Source organism: Brienomyrus brachyistius, chromosome 8, assembly GCF_023856365.1.
Source record: "Brienomyrus brachyistius isolate T26 chromosome 8, BBRACH_0.4, whole genome shotgun sequence".
In the NCBI taxonomy this organism is placed as follows: domain Eukaryota; kingdom Metazoa; phylum Chordata; class Actinopteri; order Osteoglossiformes; family Mormyridae; genus Brienomyrus; species Brienomyrus brachyistius.
Genome location: NC_064540.1, coordinates 19,897,594 through 19,919,532, shown reverse-complemented (window position 1 = coordinate 19,919,532; position 21,939 = coordinate 19,897,594). Strand labels below are relative to the sequence as shown.

The 21,939-nt window shown below is 46.0% G+C and overlaps 2 protein-coding genes across 2 annotated transcripts; both read left to right on the top strand.

The window, feature by feature from the left end:
• Window positions 1-1,903: 1,903 nt before the first annotated feature.
• Window positions 1,904-9,787, top strand: sypl2a (synaptophysin-like 2a). Its single transcript, XM_049022164.1, has 6 exons — window positions 1,904-2,163; window positions 2,274-2,348; window positions 5,056-5,174; window positions 5,332-5,530; window positions 8,247-8,438; window positions 8,531-9,787. The coding sequence occupies exons 1-6, from the start codon at window positions 2,146-2,148 to the stop codon at window positions 8,648-8,650; spliced, it is 723 nt and encodes a 240-aa protein (XP_048878121.1). The 5' UTR covers window positions 1,904-2,145; the 3' UTR covers window positions 8,651-9,787.
• A 1,867-nt stretch (window positions 9,788-11,654) lies between these two features.
• On the top strand, window positions 11,655-21,650 carry atxn7l2a (ataxin 7-like 2a). Its single transcript, XM_049022163.1, has 11 exons — window positions 11,655-11,758; window positions 11,933-12,192; window positions 13,300-13,368; window positions 14,514-14,748; window positions 16,164-16,408; window positions 16,523-16,605; window positions 17,623-17,819; window positions 17,967-18,147; window positions 19,196-19,317; window positions 19,430-20,081; window positions 21,139-21,650. Exons 2-11 carry the CDS (start codon window positions 12,063-12,065, stop codon window positions 21,154-21,156), a joined length of 1,932 nt encoding a protein of 643 aa, XP_048878120.1. The 5' UTR covers window positions 11,655-11,758; window positions 11,933-12,062; the 3' UTR covers window positions 21,157-21,650.
• The last annotated feature ends 289 nt before the right edge of the window (window positions 21,651-21,939 follow it).

The window sequence follows — 21,939 nt, the reverse complement described above, 5'->3', positions numbered from 1 at the left end:
GCTATCATACCATAATATTTGTTCAAATCGATTTAACAAGAAATATGAGCTATCTATTTGGAGACTGCAGTCACATATGGTCGATACCCGATCCGTCTAATTAGGTATGGATCGGTGCATCTCATAACAAACATAATCTATGCACTTGTTGATGTAGCCATTGACCCATAATCTATCCTCCTCCAAGCGGATGATGGCAGCCATGTTAAACATGTCCTTGTCCGCTTATTCAGTCTTGCTGAGGTCTATTGTCCTTTCAAGAAAGCGGAGGGCTTTCCTTTGACTTTTTCTTTTTATTAAACCGCAAATAAAAGTCGAATGCGAGGAGACTAACTTCTTATTTCGAATTTATTCAGGAGAAAATTATTTGAGGATGTGTCCATCCATTTTCTATAGCCACTTATGCAGGATTCATTTGTATTATATTTAGGAATATAACGTATTAATAAAACAGAAAATTGAAAATGCAATAAAGACAATAAACAATTTATTTTTTAAAAATTACTTGTAAAACCAGCTTATCAGCAGTTTTACTAAAGCCTTCTTTTGAAAGAGCAATCACTCCATTCGTGCGGGTTTATTTTTGTGTTTTAATCATCTGACCCATCATAGCCTGATCAGTCAGGAGATCCAGCACGTTGCGTTTCCTTGCAGGAGGATAGTCACTGTCGCAGCTTCCCGGTTTCTTTTCAGGTTACTTAAACTGGATCTTGGAATCGGAATTGCTTAAATCGGAAATAAATAAAGCCTAAACGTTATATTTTCATACTTGCACAGTTTCATACGGAATGAAAGAAAATCATTTGCATTTTATATAGCTACAGAGACCAGCTTCTTGCTTTGCTAGAAAGCTAACCCTTCACAAAATAAGGGGAACATAGTAAAGGGAAATTGATGTTTTCTGTAACTGCTCTCATCATCACCACGTTCCGCAGTGTTTGCTACTGATCTGCTCGACAAACTAACAGTGAGCACGGGAAAGAAGTTATGTTAAAGTTGCTTTATTTATGTAAATACGTTTAATTATGAAAAGACAGCGCAAGTGAACATGAAATGTATTTATACGGATTTAGATGAGTGAGGATTACTTATGAATTAACTCAGGTCCGTAATATGGTTTAATACAATCGATCGCTAATGTGACAGCCCTGTTAGGTCAAGTTTGGAAACAATGGACGTATTTTATATTTCACAACAATATGGACCTTCAAATAAATTCCTGGGATTTGCAGCATTTCAAATGTGTAGCTTGGTGAGTGAAAACAGACATGTTGACACTTAACAGTAACAGGAACAATGTGGGAGTGACCGATCTCCTCACAAAGGTTAACTGAAGGTGGTAATAGGTTCTCTCTCAAGACAAGAAGCCCAGGGAGGAATCAGTGCCTGTAGCTTGTAGCTTTAAGGCCAACCCTGTTTTTCACATGTGTTATCTCGCAGAAAGGTGGCGAGATGCAGAACGCTGGGCGTATTATGTGCTGGTCAGAGAAAAGAACATCTTGAGGAAGATACCTAAAATGAAGGCACCGAATAACCGGTGGTTGTTGAAGATCCCCTGGGATTTGTCACAAATGGCAACTCTGGCCAGAGTACCAGATCTGCGCCTTACGGCCTATTCAACCGCCAGTTTATCATTAACCCCTGACTTTCCACACAGCTCATGCGTGATGACAGCTCTCTGGGCATGGAGACACAAGCTCTGCTGTATTAAAGATAACAAATCTAAACCAAACGACTGCAAATGGAAACACAAGTACACCACGCATACTTTTGAAATAGGTTATACTCTTACATTTAAATCAAAGAAAGGAGAATAAGACATGGACTGAAGTGCCAGTTGCAGAAACCGTAATATTGTGTCAACAGAGTGGGTGGGACGAGCGCACTTAAACTGCGCCTTTCACTTTAAGGTTCGACTTGGTAATCACGTGTCCGGAGTTGCAGGGTCAAAAAGTTTGACAGAAGCCCGTGTAGACATATAGTTTTGTTTTGTTTCCTATTATTTTTATTTTCTTTGAGGGAGGCATCAAACGAGGTTCCTGAAACTCCTCATCAGCATTATATGCTCGTTAATCTTGCATAAGGACAAGGTTTTTCCGTTTTTCCATTTCCTATCAGAGTAGGCAGATCTTTTCAACAGTAGCAATGGCCGGAGTTCTTCAGGTAGGGGATGAAGACTTGTTTTTCGTGTGTGGTGTTTCTTGATGATAACTGATTTGGGTTGGATGGATATGACTAAGTTCTTGTGGCTTCCTTACCCCGTGTACGTTTAGCAAGTGACATCGGGACTTCGTCTCGACCTGGGACCTCTGAAAGAGCCATTGGGATTTATTCGCGTACTGGAATGGGTAAGCTAATTATATTTAATTCATTTTAAACAATCCTATTACTGCTGCTACTACAAATAACAATAATACGTACATTATCATTATACGGCAACATTCGTTGTTTTATACACCTGCAGGCCACCAGTTGCCAAAAATAAGCGCACCTTATATTATGAATTATATGACCAATTGCAAGATGGCAATGTTAGACCTAGACCGTAGTTTCTTTTATACACCCAAAGTATTTAAATGGAGTAAACTTGCAGAACACGCAGATATTATCTCTGGTAAACATGGTCAACACCCATTTTAGATAGGGATTTTTCAAAGTAGCGTTAACTCTTAAACTTTACATGCAGCTGGGATTTTAGCCTCTAGATCTACATGCATGAAATATTAATGCTAGAAAGTTTTATACGTGTCTGAGGGCGCTGTTGCGACGCTGCTTTTACATCCTCCCCTGCCCCCTCATATAGGTGTCTAATTGCTATAATTTTTCAACTGTAATTATGTTGCTTAAGAAAAGCGTGAAAGTTTTAACTTCAGAAGGTACAGTCGGCATAGTCAAATCCCGGCCGCAGTCAAAAGGGTGCACAGATGACTGGGACGTTTCATGCGTATAATTTTTAATGTATGCAAGGCCCTGCCCAAGCGCAGCTTTCCTTCAGAAATCTGAAAAGTTAAAAATTAACGTAACACTCGGGTTTCCATAAACGCTCCGCTCTTGCTGTTACATGCAGATAGATTATAAAAGTGGCGCCTAAATTAAAACCAGTCACCCTTTTATTTGCTCGTCAGGCGTGTTGCTTGAACTTGCAAGTACGATCATGAATTGGAAACCCATGCATTTCAAGAAGACACGTCGCACAGTTAGGATGCAGGATTAATTTTTTTTGCTGTCGGGTGGTGCATGTGAAACACCTGCGGCTTGGAAGATCAGGGATGCGGATCTGTATGTATGTATGTATGTGTGTTTAAGAAAGGCGTGGACGCGGCAGCAGGGCTCATCAGGCGCGGAGCGCTGTTCTTATGCGCGACGCCTTTCCCCGATGCGAACTCGACCTGCAGGAACCCGGAAGAGGAGCCGGTGGCCAGGAAACCTAACCAAGGCCTTTCCGCCTGTTTTCCACCAACTGATCTTCTGCAGTGACGACAGAACATGCTTAGTTGAGAGTGCAACAAATTATTCTCCTTTAACTAGTGTAGTTTGACTTTTATTAGTTTGGGTGGTTGGCCAGAATTAACCTGCACAGGGCACACTACCACACAGTGATGGACTTTCTACAGATAAGAGGCTGGCCTATTGCTCCAGAAACGGCAATGTGAGCTTCTCAACCTGCTGATTCACCCCTCCCCCGACCAGGCTTCCTGTTTCCTTGTAGCCATGTTTTCAGGAGGGTGTGTGCAGGACTGTGGAAAAACCCACAGCGTATAGCAGTGAATATGCCTGGAATTTGCTGGCTGCCTGGTTTGTTTAGTAGGATGATGTTTGGTTTAAATCTTTGCGAGGAGGGAGCTTTCTGGTAGCATTTTAGCCTGTCAGGGAAATGTAAGCAAGATCCAACCCCCTGAACGTGTATTTGGCGAGGCTGTTACCTGGGCTGGGGTGGAAGAAATTCCCCCCGAACTTGTTTCCCGGGGCAACAGGGCATCCTTGCTGGTACAGACTAGAGATACTGAAAGGAAAAGCGACTGTCAGATTGAGCGCACCGAGGCAGGAGGAAAAAAGAGACTGTGTTCCAAATATGTGCATAGCAGCGCCGCAGAGATCCTGAAATATAAAGTAACACGCTGCTTTATGTCCTGGAAAAATGGGACCTAAAATTGCCAGAGCAAACTCCATTTCCTTCAGACTCTTAAACATTGATTAAATTCAATGAAATCCTTTTTATTTTTCTCTCTCATTCTCCACATAAATGAGGATTGTGGTGATTTGGTGTCTGGGATAACCTTAGGGATGGCTGATCCTACAGCTCTGGGATTTTGGAGACGTAGGGATGTGCAACATCCTGGGTGAGAAATCGGTGTATCTGGAAAGAGGGGTGACATTTGTGCATTTGTACAAACGGAGCAGTCTTTCTCCTCTCTTCAGGTCATGAAAAACGTCCCTGTCACCAAATTTGAGTACGATAAAGCACGCAGACGTTTTTTAGGTCAGTTTTCTCGGATTGACTGTATCCTCCCACTTCCCACATGACAGTGTGTCATCTTGACTTCCAACAGTTAGCCAGACCAAAAGTGTGCGATTCTGAGCAGGTGCTAATGTAGATTGACAGGAAGTACTTACCACTAGCTTCTTTGTTTTCTTTGGAGAGGAAAGGAATAGATCCAACTAGCGCAGTTTATTCCTTTAGCTGGCCTTAGATTTCTGAAGACCTTCAGATTGGCTCCGGTTTGTTTCTTCTGCCTTAACCACTGAAATAGGTGTGAAATAAACCGCGTTTCAAATCTACTTCGCTTGTTCACCCCGTGTTGTCGTGGGGTCCCCCCCCCCCACCACAGCCTAAAAACATGCAGAGCTTAATTGGAGTTGTAAATTGTGCAAGTGTGTGTGAATGTGAATGGTGTGAATGTGAATGTGAGTGGTGTGTGTGTGTGTGCCCTGCTGCCCTGCGATGGGTTGGTGCCCCATCCCAGGTTGTTCCCTGCCTTGCACCCATATGCCTCATTCACATTAACCTAGTAGTTTGTTTCTCCTCTTTTGTTGGGGTGGGTGTCCTGCCTGCAGGTTTTCTCCATATCTGCCTTTGCAACGACTTGTGGATACTCCGGGACCACGCAGGTTAAAGTGACATGTCCAGGATCGGTGGAAGAAGACATCAATGCTGATTTCCAGTACCCATTCAAGTGAGAAATCCTGAAAGTCTCCAGTTGTGTGCTGTTACTTGTATTCAGTGATGCGTAGATTTTTCTTCCCAGACAGCGTGCCTGGCTTTCTGTGCCTGGCTTTCTGAGCCTGGCTTTCTGAGCCTGGCTTTCTGAGCCTTTTCTTGTGCTTCTACAGACTCCTAAGTCCATCATTCAAGATCCCGAGTTGCGATAATGGCACCAAGTTGGACATCAACCTTTTCGGGGACTTATCATCATCGGCCGAGTTCTTCGTCTGCATCGGCGTGCTCGGCTTCCTGTACTGCACGTTCGCCCTAGTGCTCTACTTGGGCTACCAGCACGTGTACCGTGATGGCACCCGAGGCCCCATGATTGTGAGTCCCATTTTAAGCCTCTCACTGTGTTGGAGAGGGCACCGATCCGATACCCACTATCGGTATTGGGTCAGTACCAGGCAAAAATTCTGCATCGGTTATCAGGTGGGTGAAGGGGAACGAAATCGATCTGATTTTCCATCAGAGATCGGTCAGGCCTGAAAAATCGCGAAAATGCCTGTAGCCTTAGCACGACATCCCATAAACAAAAGTGAGGGTCACTGGATGGGTAGTTGTTCAGCAACGTGTGTCAGTTGGTTCTGTCATGTTTGCTGTGTGGAAACATAGTAACTACTTCACATTCGTGAGGGTTGTGGGTGAAAGATCTCTGCAAATGTGCAAATTTGTGAATAATACTTAGGTTCCCCTAACCTTAACCCATAACAGTCTGCTAGCCTGAACCAGGAGCGTACCTTGAGATGAGCTGATTGGAGGGCTGAGTTTTTACTAGAGGGGGCTGATGCCAATAAATACACAATTATTTTGGCTGGGCTAAACAACATTTTAGGGGGGTTAATACCTACTAAAAGTAGGCCTAACAACATTCCAGGCTTGAACAGTAACACAAAAAGTCTTGTTACCAATTTCTAAAGAAATCTAAACACGTTTCATGTGAAATTACTTTATTTACTATCAAGACCTTTTTATATAATATACAAACCATATAAATTATGCCCATTTATGTACAGAGCTACTGTAATACGCACTGGGGGCACTACTGTAGGTTTTGGACTCATTATTGAAAATGAAAAATGAACAGCACTGAAAAGTTTAAAAGTTACTGCAAGAAATGCGAGACTCTACTGCCACAGAGATGGCTAACGTGTGAGTGAGGCTGGTTACCGAGACAATGAGGGACAACACCCAAGCCAAAACGTTTAATATTAAAGATATAATATGCACTTACACTGACAAATGCTCTGTATTACTAATATTTATATTTTATATGATTTTTATGTAATCCAAATTGTTTTCAGTATTGTTTTTGGCTCGCGTGTCGCCTGCGAGTTTCTGCGATCGTCTGCAAGCTCCAAAAATATTCCTGTTTCATTGTTGATGGCTAACTTGTGAATTACCGAAACCATGAATGTCGAATGCACAAATGTGAAGGGGTCGCTGAGTTTAATTCTGATGGACGAAAAAACAAAACTGCAGAGTGCAGTGTACGCAAGGCTCGTGCAGAGTTTTCTTAAGTCTGCACAGTAATATTTATTCAAACTGTCTTCAGTCTTCTTTCTAAAGTTTGGCTAATTACTATTTCAAAGTTATATCTGAGCTTCCCTTTATATTTCGTACAGGAGACTTATGTGTAATTTTTTTTATCAGAAATATTTGGGGTATACGCTAATATGTTTATGATCGGTTTCTTCAATTTTACAACAGATTTGCATTTTACAAAGTTTCTGTGAAAGATATTACTCAAATCAAAGAAGTAGACACATGATGCTGGCCATTGATTTTTGACTTGACCGTCATATTTTCCGTGTCTCAGTGTAATCAAACAAAGCAGTACAGCAATAAATGCAGATAGTTTGCTATGTTAGTTGAAATGCATTGATACAAATATGTCATACTGTTTAGTAGTTGATAGAGGGGAAGAAATACCAAATTGGTGTAGGAACCGGCAGATATTCAACATTTTAATACTGGTATTGGGATCAAACCATAAAAAATTATATTGTACTTTCTCTAGACTCTATCCCTCCTATCAGCGATTGTATTGAACTGCACCATATATTGTATTTGGGTATATTTCCCCAAAAAAACACCCATTAGCACCTTACAGATTTGGAACTATTCAGTTGTATGGTTCCGACTATGTAAGTTGCTAACGTTGTTAGCAGCTGTGCTTTTGGGAAACGTACCAGCATCTGTTTCAGCTTGGACTGAGCTAGACAGACACTGCACTGGAGCCCCTGGTCATCTCCACAAAGATGCCAAGTGTGTCTCCTAGATTATCTTCATAGACATCTTAGTCTGTAAAAGTAATTGTACTTGGGAAGGTGAGATGAAAACATTAAACATTGCCAGGAATGACTTTACCTGCTACTCGATTATAGCTTTTGAACACAAAGACGAAAAACGCATTCCCTTACATCTCTAAATTACACCACAGACAATATGCACAGTGTTAAAAATGTATCAGTTTTTAAATGAATAGTGATGAGGTATCGATATTCAATGTTACCTTTTACTATAAAGAAAAACACTTTCACAGCAGATCGCTGGAATTATAATAATGGTAACTCATTCGGTTATGAAAACTGCATGAAATGTTTAGGCTGCTAATTAGCAATGATTTTAAAATTTGGATCTATATTAATAATGTAAACAGCTGCATTAATCTGTGCGATGTAACCACTGCGCAGACAAACCAGTGTTGCAGTGCTTGGATCCCCCCCCCCCCCCCCCCCTAGTAAATTTATCATAGTCACATTTGTTTTGAAAAAAACAACCTAAGGGGTGGCGATAATTTTCATGACTATGCTTAAATAATCTGCATGCCTTTCTCAGAAAATCCATTTATGATTCCGCTGTGGTTATTCTTCGGTGTCATCAAGTGTGAAAATTCCACCTTGGAAACACAATTAAAAGTCTTGAAATGCCTACAGACGTCCACGGGAAGCATGACCTGACGATCTATCGAGTTAATACCAGCCTCTTCAGGCTGCTGTTTCATAACTATCCCTGACTTGTCCTCCCCCTCTCCCCCTAGGACCTGATTGTGACGGGGGTCTTTGCCTTCCTCTGGCTGGTGTCTTCCTCAGCCTGGGGTAAGGCCTTGACTGACATCAAGGGGTTCACCAATCCGCAGAAACTCGCTGAATTCATAACCGGCTTACAAGGCTTCAAAGGAGTGTGTAAACCTGGGCAGAACCCAGTGATGGGCCGCCTCAACGCCTCCGTGGTGAGTCCTGGTGCCGGTATTTGCCCAGCAGTGATGCCACCAGTACTCACTTTTTTTGTCAAGGTCATTGAAAATTTGCCGTTTGTTTTCAGATCTTTGGATTCCTCAACCTCATCTTGTGGGGGGGAAACTGTTGGTTCATCTACAAGGAGACACCCTTCCACAAGCCCGTCAGCCCCCCTGTCATTGAGGAGGGACCTGGATCTTCTTAATAGAATCCCTCAGAATCGCCGATACAGCCCCCACCACTACCAGGCTCAAACCAGCCCATCATCCAAAGGGGGGGGGGGGGAGATGGGTCAGGAACCCATGATCGTGTGTCTGCAGGAGACCTAAAATGAGCATGACGATGCTCCAGTTTTCGTTGCTGGTGTTGAGCTTCAGCTTTCACAAGTAGCCAGACGTGATTTTCACGTCAGACAGCTGGAGCCCAGGCCTGCAAGGGAAACTGCAGCAGCATATCCAGCCCCGTCATCTGATTGCTATTAATTATTCTGTTTTATCTTGTTGTGACCTTTCCAGAGTGGTATTGCAATTCAGTGTTTCAAGACCAAATCGTTTGATTTTTTTAATTGTAAGCAACATTAATCCCCTCACCCAACAATTAATGTAGTTTGTTACAGTGTATTGTTCAATACTGAAATTCAAGCACATTTTCTTCTTTTTTTGGCTGTATGTGCCGCAAGGTCAGCTCTAGTCAGACGGGGGTCTTGGTGACTGGTATTTCACCCGAAACTTCAGCAACAAGAACATGGTAACTTTAAAACCTAAAAAAGTCAGTTCGTAATTTGCAACATTTTGTGTAAAAGGGAAGCTACCAGCTTCTTGAACTACTATCATCGTTTTGTTTTATAAACCTCATTACAATGCTTCATTAGAAATTTGAGCTGTTTGGCCTTCCCAAAGGAATAGCCATTAGTTTAGGCTTTTTTTTTCTATTAGTCATTTTTATTAATATTAATATTGTTACTGTAATTTCACTGTGCTTTGATGTTTGCATCACTAGTTGAGATCAGGTTCAGTTGAGAAGATTAAACTCCTGCCATGTAGTGATGATGTCAGATTGTTTCCTGCTGTATTTCACCAAATGGCTGTGGCACTTAAGTAGCTGGCAGTGAGTCGTCTTTTTAAGCATCTTTCTGTTTTGTTTATGCACTGCATCAGGTTTCAAATTGAAGTAGTTGACATATACTGGCTGATTCTGTTAAAGTGTGCTTTAACCAGTTGATTACTAAGTGGGCGGGTTTGTTTTCCTAATGATACAAGGCTTCTGAATGTAATGATTTGTCTTTCTCTGGCGTTCTGAGCAGACTTCTCTCTTCTGTGTTATTAAAGAAGCTGCAAAACTTTGCCTTTGTTCAGTCTTTCTTGTACTACGTTGAGTATTTGGCCACAAGGTGGTGCTATTGTCACTGACATTTTAACTGCTAGAGTAGAAATTGATGAGGTTATTCAGTAGACTGCCAAGTGGTGGCGCTATTGAGAAATCCAGTGCCAGACTCAGTAATCCACCCCTACTTTGTCATATTTTGCTACAGCATCGACTCTCATGATGGACTTTAATACCAAAGTGTTTTTTTTTCTTTGAAAATATGCTTTACTCGTGTTTCCTAGGCTGCATGAGCAATTTTCCTTCTGTCTGAGAAGAACATCTGGCATCATCTCAAGCTGCTTCTTGCTGAGGGTTAGGATAACACCTAGTCTGTTGATGATGGAAGGGGTGGAGAAGATCATGGTGTTTGAAGCTGGCAAGATCTGGCCATTAAGTGATGAAAAGTCCTTTCTGGCTGCCGGGCCTGCAGAAGGCAAATCGCAGGAGCAGGCAGTTAGCAGTCAGCAGGAAATACAGACATATTTGTTAGGCTTGAGCTAGGTTACATATTTCTATGTATTAGCAGCATGTGATATTTGCACAACAAAACAGCAGGCATTGGAAGAAGAGAGTTCATTTTAATCTGAATTACACTCTACGGCATATGGCACAGTGCTACATGAAAATCACATCTGGGAACTAAAATACAAAAGGCATGTCCTCATTTGATTATTTGGTCTATGTGGTCTGTGGAAATGACCCAGGCGTTGCCATTTACCTGCATTTTAAATATTTCCAAAATACAGTGCAACCATGATATAATTTTTTTGGATGATGCAGAAAGCCTCACAGATGTTGTAAAACTCTGCTGTCTAGCTGTCCATTCGCCTCCCTCTGGCTTTTTCAGCTACTACCGCAATGCTGCTGAAAGAGCTCTTACTTGGATTAAATTATTTGAACGTGTCCCTTCTGTATGAGGTACTTGCCTCCCTGCCCTGTTTGCATATCAGAACGCACACTGCTTTTCCTCACCTATAAATGTTAAAACACTTGTACTAAACCATCGTAGAAGTTCCGTCCTCCCTGAATATTTCATCCACAAGATGCTGATTACCTCGTTATACCAAAAAATGCATATCCCAAAAACATGAACAACTCCTTCTCACTTCTGAGATTCACACACTCTCATTGAAATTTAGAGAAAAAAACATTTATAGTATAGGTTTGCTGTGTCCTGACCACAGAGAAATATACAAGCCACAGTGTGTATTGATACACTAACACTGCATGTAATACACCTCAGATAGCCATGACTTGGTGTTGTGCTCTCAGGTCCTCATATTTCCTCCATTTTACAACATTTTATGTGGTATAAAAGAAATGTATAGCATAGTAAATTCACCAGAGGTATTTCACATGCTAAATGGTTCATTGTACTTCATTATAACCTAAACGTTAACCCAATACTTAGCCATCATTTTCGGTTTTAATTCTGCCTCTGGTCTGGCCCTGGGGTAATGCATCAACAGCAGCAACAGAGTGTTCAGCTTGCAGCTTTTTCGAAACCCAGCTCACTAACAGTGGTGTGCGTCAGACCTCTGTCCACCATTAGTCACCCCTTTTACTATAGTTCATATTCTGTGAATAAGTCATTTTTACCGTAGGTACCAGTGCTACTCATAATCATATCAGAGAAGGTCAGGTAATAATTTTCGTTATATATATATGACTACATATGTTATTATAATATCTATGTCATTTTAATTGTTTCTAAAACCGTGTTTTACTAAGCAATATGTTATTTATTAACTGATTGATAAATCTGGCTACAGTTCATCCGGTGAAAAAGAACAGTTCTTGTCGTGGGAACCCGATTCACATTTCTACTAGGCCCCGCCCTCTCTTCACAGCCAATCACGCCTCAGTTCCTGAGCGCTGTTCGGCAGCACGGCACAGCCCCAGCCTCCGACCCATGATTCAAGGGCGTTCGACGGTTTTGCTGCGTAAGGTACATTAACTGATTTCCTTGTAATGTAATTGTGAATAACTGTACAGTGAAGATCCATATTAGTTTTCTCAAATGACACTAACTTACATTTAGTCCAACAACTTAGAAGTGTCCTTAAAATGATACTGGTAGACGCGTTTCGTTCTACTAACGCAATTGTATTAATCCTTATAGATAGACGAAGATGTGAGTTACGATACGACCTCGCACACCCCTAAGGCCCGCGTATCGTGCCCACGCACGCCGGTTACCCTACCACTCGCGGGAGCGCGAGCGATGACGTAAGGAGCATGCCCGCGCAGCGATGATGGCGGTGCGTGAACGCGCAGCAGCAGCAATGGCTGCTTTGGATCGTTGGGTCCCGAGTCTCGAGGACTTCGTGGGCCAGAGCTGGAGCTCCTGGGTGGAAAGAGTGAACGCGTTCGTTTCGGAAGGTGAGTGAACGTGTGGGCAACTGCGTCGCCGAGGTTCGGGTCGCGCAGCCGCTCTGCTGCGGTTTATTTTTTGCTGGAAAGCGTAGCACCCTGTCCATGTAACCCAAACAAAGGACCCGCTGGGTCCTAGTGCTGGCTGTATATTGAGCTGCGAGTTTAGGAACTCTCCTGGGTCCTAGCGCATTAATAATCGTACGGTTTTCTAGGGAAAAAGTAACTACGCGTTTTAACCACCGTGGCCTCTCATTACATGTGGCCGACTTTGTGTTATGCGGAACGTACTTGATTTATCCCTCTACAATTGTCGGAAAAGGCAGCGTGGACGAGTTCTGAGAGATGGGTGGTTAAAGAACTTAGAGCGGAGGCGGACACCGGGCGGCCGAAGATGATGATGATGAGGAGGTGGAGTACGACCCTGTAAGCTAGCGATCACACAGCGGCTGCGGTGCCGTCAGGACACGTCCCCGGCGATGCCGCGGCGGCTCTTTTCGGAATCGCTGCTCGCAACTCTTTGGAGGAGGAAGGCGCGGGGGGCAGCGCTTCTCCTTCGGCATGTCACGGGAGGCGGCTTGACTTCACGGCGTGCGCCCGCCTCGCATTGTTTGGCACCTCTCCAGAAGCGCATTGCCACTCGCGGGATGTCCGATGCCGGCCCAAGCGGTCGCTTCAGTCCCCGAAAGACCAAACGCACGCGCGGCGCCGGCCCGCCTGCACGCCTGCCAGTTGTGCAGATGGCTTATATCTGAGCCAGATAACTAGTTAAAACTTGCAGCGTGCTTGTTGCGTTACGAGTGACAGGGATTTCCCTGGCGGCCCGGACGAAGGGAGAGGTTACCCCAACCCTGCGGAGAAATCCATGCCCCCCCCTCATTTATTAAAACCCCGTATCAGTTTCAGTGTCAATCCCCCATTTGCTTCTATGAGTACACTTTGCTGATTATGGCACATGTACCTCTTGGGCACACACACAATGCAATATTGCTTTAATATTTGTTAGTTTTGGTTTATATCATTCTGAGACTGTGGGTCATGTGCCTGCTGGATTGCCCGAAACCCATCTTGGTATTGCCTTTGTGGAAACGCATCTTAAAGCCGCGTCTGTCCCAGGGTCTGATGGGGAAGAGTGTGGCAAGAATGGGAAGAAGAGGGCGGAGACGATGACGTTGAGGAGAGAAGGTACGTCAGCTGGCCGCAGCCTGGTGTGTCTGCTGTTGGGAATCCCTGGCGGTTCTGTGGGAACGCGAAGGCGAAGTGGTTAACAACGAGGAAGGGGAAAAAAGTGTTTTTGAGTTCTGCAGCCAGTGGCTCTGTACAATACATCTGTCTGCCATTCTGCCCCCCCCCCCGTGTATTCCAGCTCAGTAATGCCTCTGAAATACATAGTCCTTCTGCACACCTTCTACCAAAGCAGGTTGTTCCCGTTCCAAGCTACAGGTCACATGACATCATGCTGGAGGGTGGGCTCTGAGTGGAGGAGAGCCCCCCCAGTATGCCGTGGGAGCCCAGAGGGCCTCAGCCGGCATTTAGCGATGGTATAAGCAGCCCACACGCTGCCGCCGTCGGTTTGCAGTGAGCGGATGAGTCAAACCGCCGTCTGAGGTGTGGGATTTAAACGAGTCTGTCTCTAAATTTAGCCTGCCCAAGTACTAGAGGCTAACTTGGCTGTGAGAATACCAGCTCTTAGGGGTGGGTGCGGGGGGGGCAAAGCACGGCAGTTTGTATCCTCTGTGGTGTGGCAGACTGTGGTGTGCGTTTCGGACCTGGTCACGCCCGCCAATTTCACCCCGAATGTGTCACGAGCTAAGGGCATTGTGAATCGTGAGTGTGGCCTTGCTCAGCTTGAACTGCGGGAAAGGATGACAGTTTTGCATGCGTCACTTTTCAGTTCATCTGAAGCTTTTTAGCGGCCGTACTTGGAATCGGACATCTTCTGTTTTTAGCTGTTGTTATGCATTCAGTCTCCCGAAGGTGTTTGATCTGTGCCTGTCACATGACGCAGCACTTTGGCTGGGCCACGTCTTTAACCTGGCAGGTGGTGGCCCCACATCATGCACTGGATTAGAGGAGAGTCATATTCCCTGGGAGCCTGCGGTCTATCCCAGGAAGGATGTGGCCAAAGGCTGGAGAGTCCATGGATTGGATGCTTTATTATTCTTTACGATGGGCTGTTATTTCTACAGCTGAATACATTATTCTTAGTTATTACAAATATTTTGGGTTAATTTTGTTCCAAGGTGCAATAGCTAGCCGCCTCCTGCTTAAAGTCCTGTTACCTTCTGACCTTCTGCTTTCTCTTTAACCCCCCTCCCCCTTCCCAAAAGACATGTCCATGTTTGGGCACTGCCCTGCGCAGGATGACTTCTACCTGGTGGTCTGTAGCCACTGCGGTCAGGTGGTCAAGCCCCAAGCGTTCGAGCGTCACTGCGAGCGGCGGCACGGCTCACTCGGCAAGGCCCACGGACGCCCCCCTGTGGCGGCCGCCGCCGCTGCCCCACCCCGCTCGCGACACGCACCCCCTCCTTACAGGCCGCCCAAGCCACAGAGGGACAGCGCCCGGTAAGTCCTGCCGTCTTCCGCTCGCATGATTGGCTATCCTAAAAAGGGGGGCCGACAGGCCAAGCTGCCATGCTGGAATGGTGCTTTTGTTTTAATTAGTCGTGGTTAGTGTCCCTGGGGCCCAGTCACCCCCACGTCATCGTGCTCCCTCACTGCTCCTACGTTTGGACCTCTGTGGGTTCCGTTAGTGTGTCCACATATATAATCAACCATATCTCGGTCCAAAAAATGACTGAAAAATCATCTGCGCATCCCTTAGGGGCAGCAGCGAGCTCCATGGAATGTACCGTTTGTGGCTATCCATGCTGTTTGTCCCGCCTGCCTTTGCGATGTGGCGAGATTCAATTGGTCGGCTCGGCGAGGACCTGCGGAAACATCTCCTCTCTTAGAGCCATTGCGGGCAGAACTTAGGGCTGAACTGTCGCTATTGACTGTGGGCACTGATGTGTGCAGCTGTGTTTCTGTGGCATCCTCTCGGGTCAGAGGTCAGTCTAGCGCTGGTAGCAGTAGTTGTGTCTCTCTCCTTAGGCTGGTTCATACTTCTCTGCACGAGCACAGCACTCGCATATCCATCCTGCGTATGTGTTCATGGAAACGGTCATAGTTCTCCAGTCAAGCTGCGTACTTTACACATATAAATACAACACGTTCTATGCATTTTTTTTTAAATAACAATAATTATTATTAATAATAATAATGTAAATAATTATTTTGATATTCCCATCACACATACCACAGCAAAGAGGTTCGTGTCTGTTTCTCTGTGTTACAGATGTAGAGCTGGCTCGCAGGGGTACCAACTTTGGTCAGTTTGCTGGCGTGAGATTTTAAGTTCGGGTCCAGGACACCACAGTATTTGTCCAGGGGTCTGTACTACTAAGCGGGGTTACCGGCGTGTCGGGGTAACTTGTCAGATTTAAGGTGGTCTGGGCAAAATGTAAGTGAACGAATATGAAGTCCATTTAAACTGTGGTACCTTAAATCCGAAAAGTTACCCCGATAAACCAGTAACCTCACTTCATAGTACAGTGTCGCTTTGCGGCACCAGTCCCGCCCCCTACTCCCACACAGGACTGTACTCACTTACACACGCACGCATTTAAATGTATGTAACAGTTTTATTACCTTGTAAATAGTCTGTAGGGTTTGCAGACTACCCTAATGCTCGTCAAAAGCATCCATGTTGGTGTTTAAAGTGGGCTCTGGCAGCTTGATCGTGTGCAGTGCGCAGTGTGTCCAGAGCTGCTCCTTCACCACTGCCTGCACACAGTGGAGTGCAGCAGGCGTTCTACCACAGAGGCATCATAAACATTTGAGTTGACACGTCCGCTAGTGCGTATGCGGAGAAGTACGAATCAGCTTTTTTTCTCCTCGGTCTCCTCCTCATTCTTTTGTTCCTTTCCTCCTTTCCCCAGCCTTTCACCTCCCAATAAGGCCTGCCACACTGCCGCCACCCCCACCGCAGGGGGCTCCTCTTCCAGGCATCCCCCATCATCTGGCTCCCCCCCACGCTCTCCGGGCCCCAGCCTCAAGGACCCCCCATGGCCCCAAGGGGGTGCCGTCTCTCTGCCCGGTGGGACCTCTCCATCAGAGAAGCCCCAGCAACGCAGAGGGGAGCCGGGCCGTACGCCTGGCGGGTCCAGGACCTACAGGAGGATCAGTAAGCGGACAATGAGAAGACTGCTGGCCAATCCCAGGACCAGAAGGGAGTTGGGGGCGGAGCTTGTGCTACTCTGCATCACTAATGAGCTTGTGTTTGTTTCCTTTTGTCCAGGGAAGGAGTGTGACCTGGACAAGCACTGTGGTGTCCTGGACCCGGAGAGGAAGAAGCTCTGCACCAGGCTGCTGACCTGCAATGTAACCGAGCCCTTCATCTTCCTTGTCATTCCTCTGATTGCTGTTATCTTTTTCTTTTGCATCTGCATGGCAGTTTTAGAAAAACGGCACCATGCAATTCAAGCGTGTGTCCAAGCTGAGAAATATGTATGGACCTATCTGACCGGAGAGTCTTAAGAATTAACCCCTAAAATCTGGATCATGAGCTGCAAAACGACAGCCCTGTCGTAATGTTAGTAGTGTCACGCTGAAGTTGCTCCTCCTTTCAGCCCTGGAACTTGAGGAATGTAGGTGAAGGATCATAAGCCCGCCCTCAGGCGCCATGCAGAATGGCCGCGCTTTAAGCCAAAGATCGAGGTCCGTCCTTTGTGTTCTCACACATGCTGCCAAAAGGGCGGCGCACCAGGGTTTACTGCAGTCAGGGGGCTCGGCTTATTGAACCTACAGCGGGAAGCGTGGTCATGCACAAGCAGGAAGTGTGATCTCACTTACAGGAAATGCACTTATAGGAAAGGGGGTGGGGGAGAGGATGCAACCCTCAGCTGTCAATTAAAGCCTGTTTCCCCTCCCACACAGTTCAAGCTTTGTGGGTAGGAACACTGTCTATCTGCTCTAGTGAGCTATAGGTACATGCTGCAATGGGCATCATAAGCCTGAGGCACTTTGACCTTTGACCCAAAGCAGGGATTCCCAGAAGAGGAAGTGGAACCTGTATCCTGTTAGCTGATTTAGCTGGTTTTCTGTAGACGGGGTCAGTGACTGCTATGTCAGCACATTGTAATGTGATTTCTGTCTGGGTTCCTGCAAGCTGTACTGAGGGCCAGTATGTAGTGCACTGGTTAAGGGACGGTATACTTAAAAAAATAATAATAATAATGACGCCTGAAAGGAGTTTGAATTGCATTTTCCTTTATCTTCTTCATAAACTCGTAAAAACAAATCCGCATGTTCACTAAAAATAATACTGGGGGGAAAAAATGGAGGTGGTACCTTGCTTTCTCCCTCTCATCTCTGCCATCCTCACTCCTTCCCTGTCAGATCCACTCCATCCACCAGCGCCGTAAGGTCCTGGGGAGGAGCAAGAACTTCGACCAGCTTGTGGCAGAGCTAAAGATGAGCTCCAAGGCTCGCGAGCAGACTGTCCAAGCCAAGGAGGAGCCAGAGGAGGGACCGGGCAGCCCCGACAGCTCTGGGGAGCCCAGCCGGAGGCCTCCCGCTGATTGCACCCCTTTAAGGTGCGTGATGACATCTCTGACCTGCCAACTGAGGTCACATGACCTATTACCCAACTAGTTAAAACAGCAAACACATCTGCTTAGCAGCACCCAGAGCACTCCAGGGCCCCGTGAATCAGACTGCTGATGCCTTGTCTGTTCTGGCAGGTCAAGGGCATTATGGGAGGGGGACACAGAAGAGGACAGGCCTGGCTGTGAGGAGAGGGAGGCTCAGCCCCCGGTGTCACCTCTGAGCCACGGGCGTCTCTCCAGCGAGGGCAGCGAAGGGGAGGGCACCGAGGAGCTGCCTGATTGGCATGGCATGCCCTGGCACCCAAAACCTATCGGGGTATGGAACTGCAGGGGCACTGCAGCACAGCCTCACTGTCACTGCTGTTCTTTAAGGGGAGGGTGGTGACAGCAGCCTCTAGTGGCTGTTCTGAGACATGTTCCTGGATGACCAGCATATGTGACATTTTGGCCCGAATATTAGACGACCCTGATTATAAGATGACTCCCCCCCCACTCGCACACACTTTTTGAGCATCTATTTTTAGAAAATCTTATTTTTATAAAGAAAAATTATTTTATTTGACAGGAACATGTAAGAGGCTAACCATCTCACTAAATCGCATTTACAGTAATTCTATTAAACATTCCACAAACAAACATTCCAGTAAACAAATGTATTATTTAGGGAGGGAAGTATAGATAGTCAATGTAGATGTAGAATATTTTCGATGCAGCAGACCCACAAAAAAAAGAGTGCAAAAAACACATTTTGTGGTTGTCATTTTAACAAAGGACATGACCACACTTTTACAATGATAGTTGCTCTCTTTATTTAGCCCCTAATGGTTTACAATTTTCTGTACTGTTCTCTACTGTTGAATGCATATCATTACATTTCAGTTCTAGTCCACAAATGTAAGACGACCCCAGTTTTATGTAGATGTATTTTTTGGAGAAGAAAATTTGGGCGACAAAGGTAGTTCTCCCCCCCACCCCCACAGCACCCCCAGCACATCAAGTCGAAATGAGTGATTGATAAATTAGGTCAGTAAGGGGAACAACATAATTGAGCGTTTAAGGAGCATGAGGTCCGCGCTAACAGAACCTCCCCCGAATGCTTCTGCTAATTCCTGTCCTTGCCACTCAGCTGCTCCTGCTCTGCTGCGTCAGTGATGAGGGTGGGGCACGTGGGGCTGAGACATGCCACCCTACCGGTTGGGGAACCTGTTGGGGGCACAAGCTGGTTTCTGAGCCAGTTATTCGGGTGGTTACTATAAGGGCTCTCTCACTCCCTCTCACTCTCTCTGCCTCTCTATCTCTCCCTTCCTTTCACACTCTCTCTCTCTCTCCCTTCCTCACACTCTCTCTCACTCTCTCCCTCGCAGCTGTGCACTTTCGGAAGCCGCACTCTCGGCCCGGGCCTGTTCACCTTCGACCGGCGGCTCCTCCGCTTGCGGTCGGCCCTCAGTGCCATGGTGGAGCAGCATCTCGGCGCCCCCCTGTGGAGGTGAGTGTCTAGGCCCTATCATCTCCTGTCACTGCAGATGCTGTATGAGGAATTGACTGTGCAGCTTTACTTTTGCTGCCCAGAAGCTGACCATTAGCATCCCCCCTTGCAGGAAAATACCTCAAACGCCGGAGCCGCAGGTCCAGCGGAGCGTGACCTCTAACGCGGCAGCTGGGCTGGCTGCCAGCTCGCTCTCTCTCAGGACGTCCCCCGCTAGTAGCCAGGTGGTGACGCCACCCCGCCCCGCCCATGGCTCTCAGACTACGCTCCCCGGCTTGAGCCGCCCCCGAAACCCTGTGGGCCGGCCCAGTAAGCAGCAGGGACGGCAGCGGGAGGTGGAGCGCAAGAGGAGGGCTTCCCCGCAGGGAGACCATGCTTCAGCTAATGACAGGAACTGTGTGCTCCAGGAACGGGGCAGGACACCCGACCCCACTCGGACCACCCATGCCCCACACGGACTTGCCAATGGCACGCTGTCACCGGGCAATAAACCACGCCCACAGGCCACACCCACAGAGCCCCATTCGTCCTCCCTGGGGTTATTAAAGCGAGCCCCGCCCCCTGACCACACCCCCCGAGGCCCTGCCCTTCACAGCAGGACAAGCGGCCATGAGCACAAGGGCCCCGGCCCCGGCCGCAAGCGCAAAGCCGGACTACCCCCACCCTCCAAACCCCCACGCCCATCCACGGCCCCCCTACATCCTGGCTTTTTCACATGGAGAAAGGAGGGGAAGAACCTGGAGCCCAAGCTCAGCGCGCAGAAGGTGGGTTTTTAGGGCGGGCCCCAGTTGCCCCCAACCCCCAATTCCTCTAAGAGGGGAGGGCATTATTTAATTTTATTATTTTTCATTTGAAGCTCTTGAAGATTTTAGCTGGTTTTATATAGCTGGATAAATAGCCGTATTAATTACCTTCACTAGTACTCTGGTTCTCTTAAGTTGGCGATACACAGGGCAACATTTCCAGCACTGTTGGTGAGCAGTTTTGCTCAGGCACTTAAAAGGGTGCCCTGTGTACAGTCTTCAGGTTACTTTGGTCGTCCAACCATGGTTTGGCTTAAGGAGTCGCATGGTTCCTTTTACCCTGAGATGTTCTGTGCCCAAGTAACTTAACTACCTTCTTGTCAAACCATTAAATAAATTCTACCCATATCTTGTAAATTCTTACCCATATGCTGCAGCACCTAGTATGCAGAGTAGAAGAAATCGATCTATCTATCATAGATGCTGAACTTTTAGTTGTTTTTGCAAAATGTGGTGTCTGTGGGCAATGGTGGCTTGATGGTTAGGGAAGCAAACTTGTAATTGAAAGATTGTAGGTTCGAATCCCCAACCAGCAAGGCACTACTGAGGTACCCTGTACAAGGTACCACCCCCAAGCACTGCTCCCTGTGCGCTGAATTAGCTGCCCTCTGCAATGTGTGTCAACAATGACCACTGATCACCAAATTCTAAATTCTAAAATCCTTTATAGCGGAAGAAAAATGCATTTCTGGTTTTTCAGGGAACATACAATTAGAACTTCATACCTTATTCATAAGCATGTGTCATATCATTAGTGTGGCGGAAACATTTCTGATCGTCCCTGTTTCCAACCTTGGGTTTCATGGTGATGTAAGACTGTGATGTGCCATGATTTCAGTAATGCATAAACATTCATAAATAATGCATAAATTATAGGGATTATAAACTGCACATACAGGTTTATATTTTGCCAGTCGGTTGGAATGTGTGTCTTTGTCACCTGAATGCCAGGACTGAACAGCAGTGTTTGTGAGCCAGACTCTGACTGACATTGACAACCCCCTTCATGTCTGAACAGCCAAAACTGCACCACTGACAGTGCCTCTCCAGTGAGCCACAAGGAGTGAAGCGTTTGGGAGTCTGCTGCCACTGACTGCTGGAAGGGAACGGAGGAGCACGTTTGTGTGGGTGCGTGAGTGAGTGAGTGAGTGTGAGTGTGTGTGAGTGAGAGAGAGAGAGGGGGAGAGACAACAAATGGACTTTCAATGACCTGTGTATAAATGATAGAAATACCTCAGAAAATTACCTGTTATGCTGCTAAACGGAAGCCGATTTCTGGAAACGGATTAAATCCTCCTTAACACTTGAAGTCCCAAGCTTTTTCTCTTTGACATTTATTATGAATTTTGCTTTGGGGATTATTTTTTCCCCTCCTGGCATTTTTTAATAAGGATGGACAATGTCTACAGTCTCTTACAGCCTTTACCTAAAATCTCAAGCAAAATTACAGTGGGACCAAGCCCTGGGTTAAGGAGTTATGTGTTATGTTTTCTGACCTGTCTTTTGTTAAATAAAATATTTCTGTATTTACTGATGGAGTCGTTTATGGGAATAACTTGTCGGACTGACACCATGAGAAATTGTAACATGGCTGTCAGATGCACACATCTTTCACATTACACCCAGTTTTCATATGGAAATAATATTTCCTATTTGATGCGGTTCATATTCGATATTCCTATAGCCGTTTGTCTGCTATACGTAAAGTGTAAGAGTTTAAACCACTGCGGTGTAAACGTGGGGTTGTGTCCATCACATGCGGGACGAAATTGGACCTGAACGGAAATTTCAGATAAACGACACGAAGAGACGCCGGCGT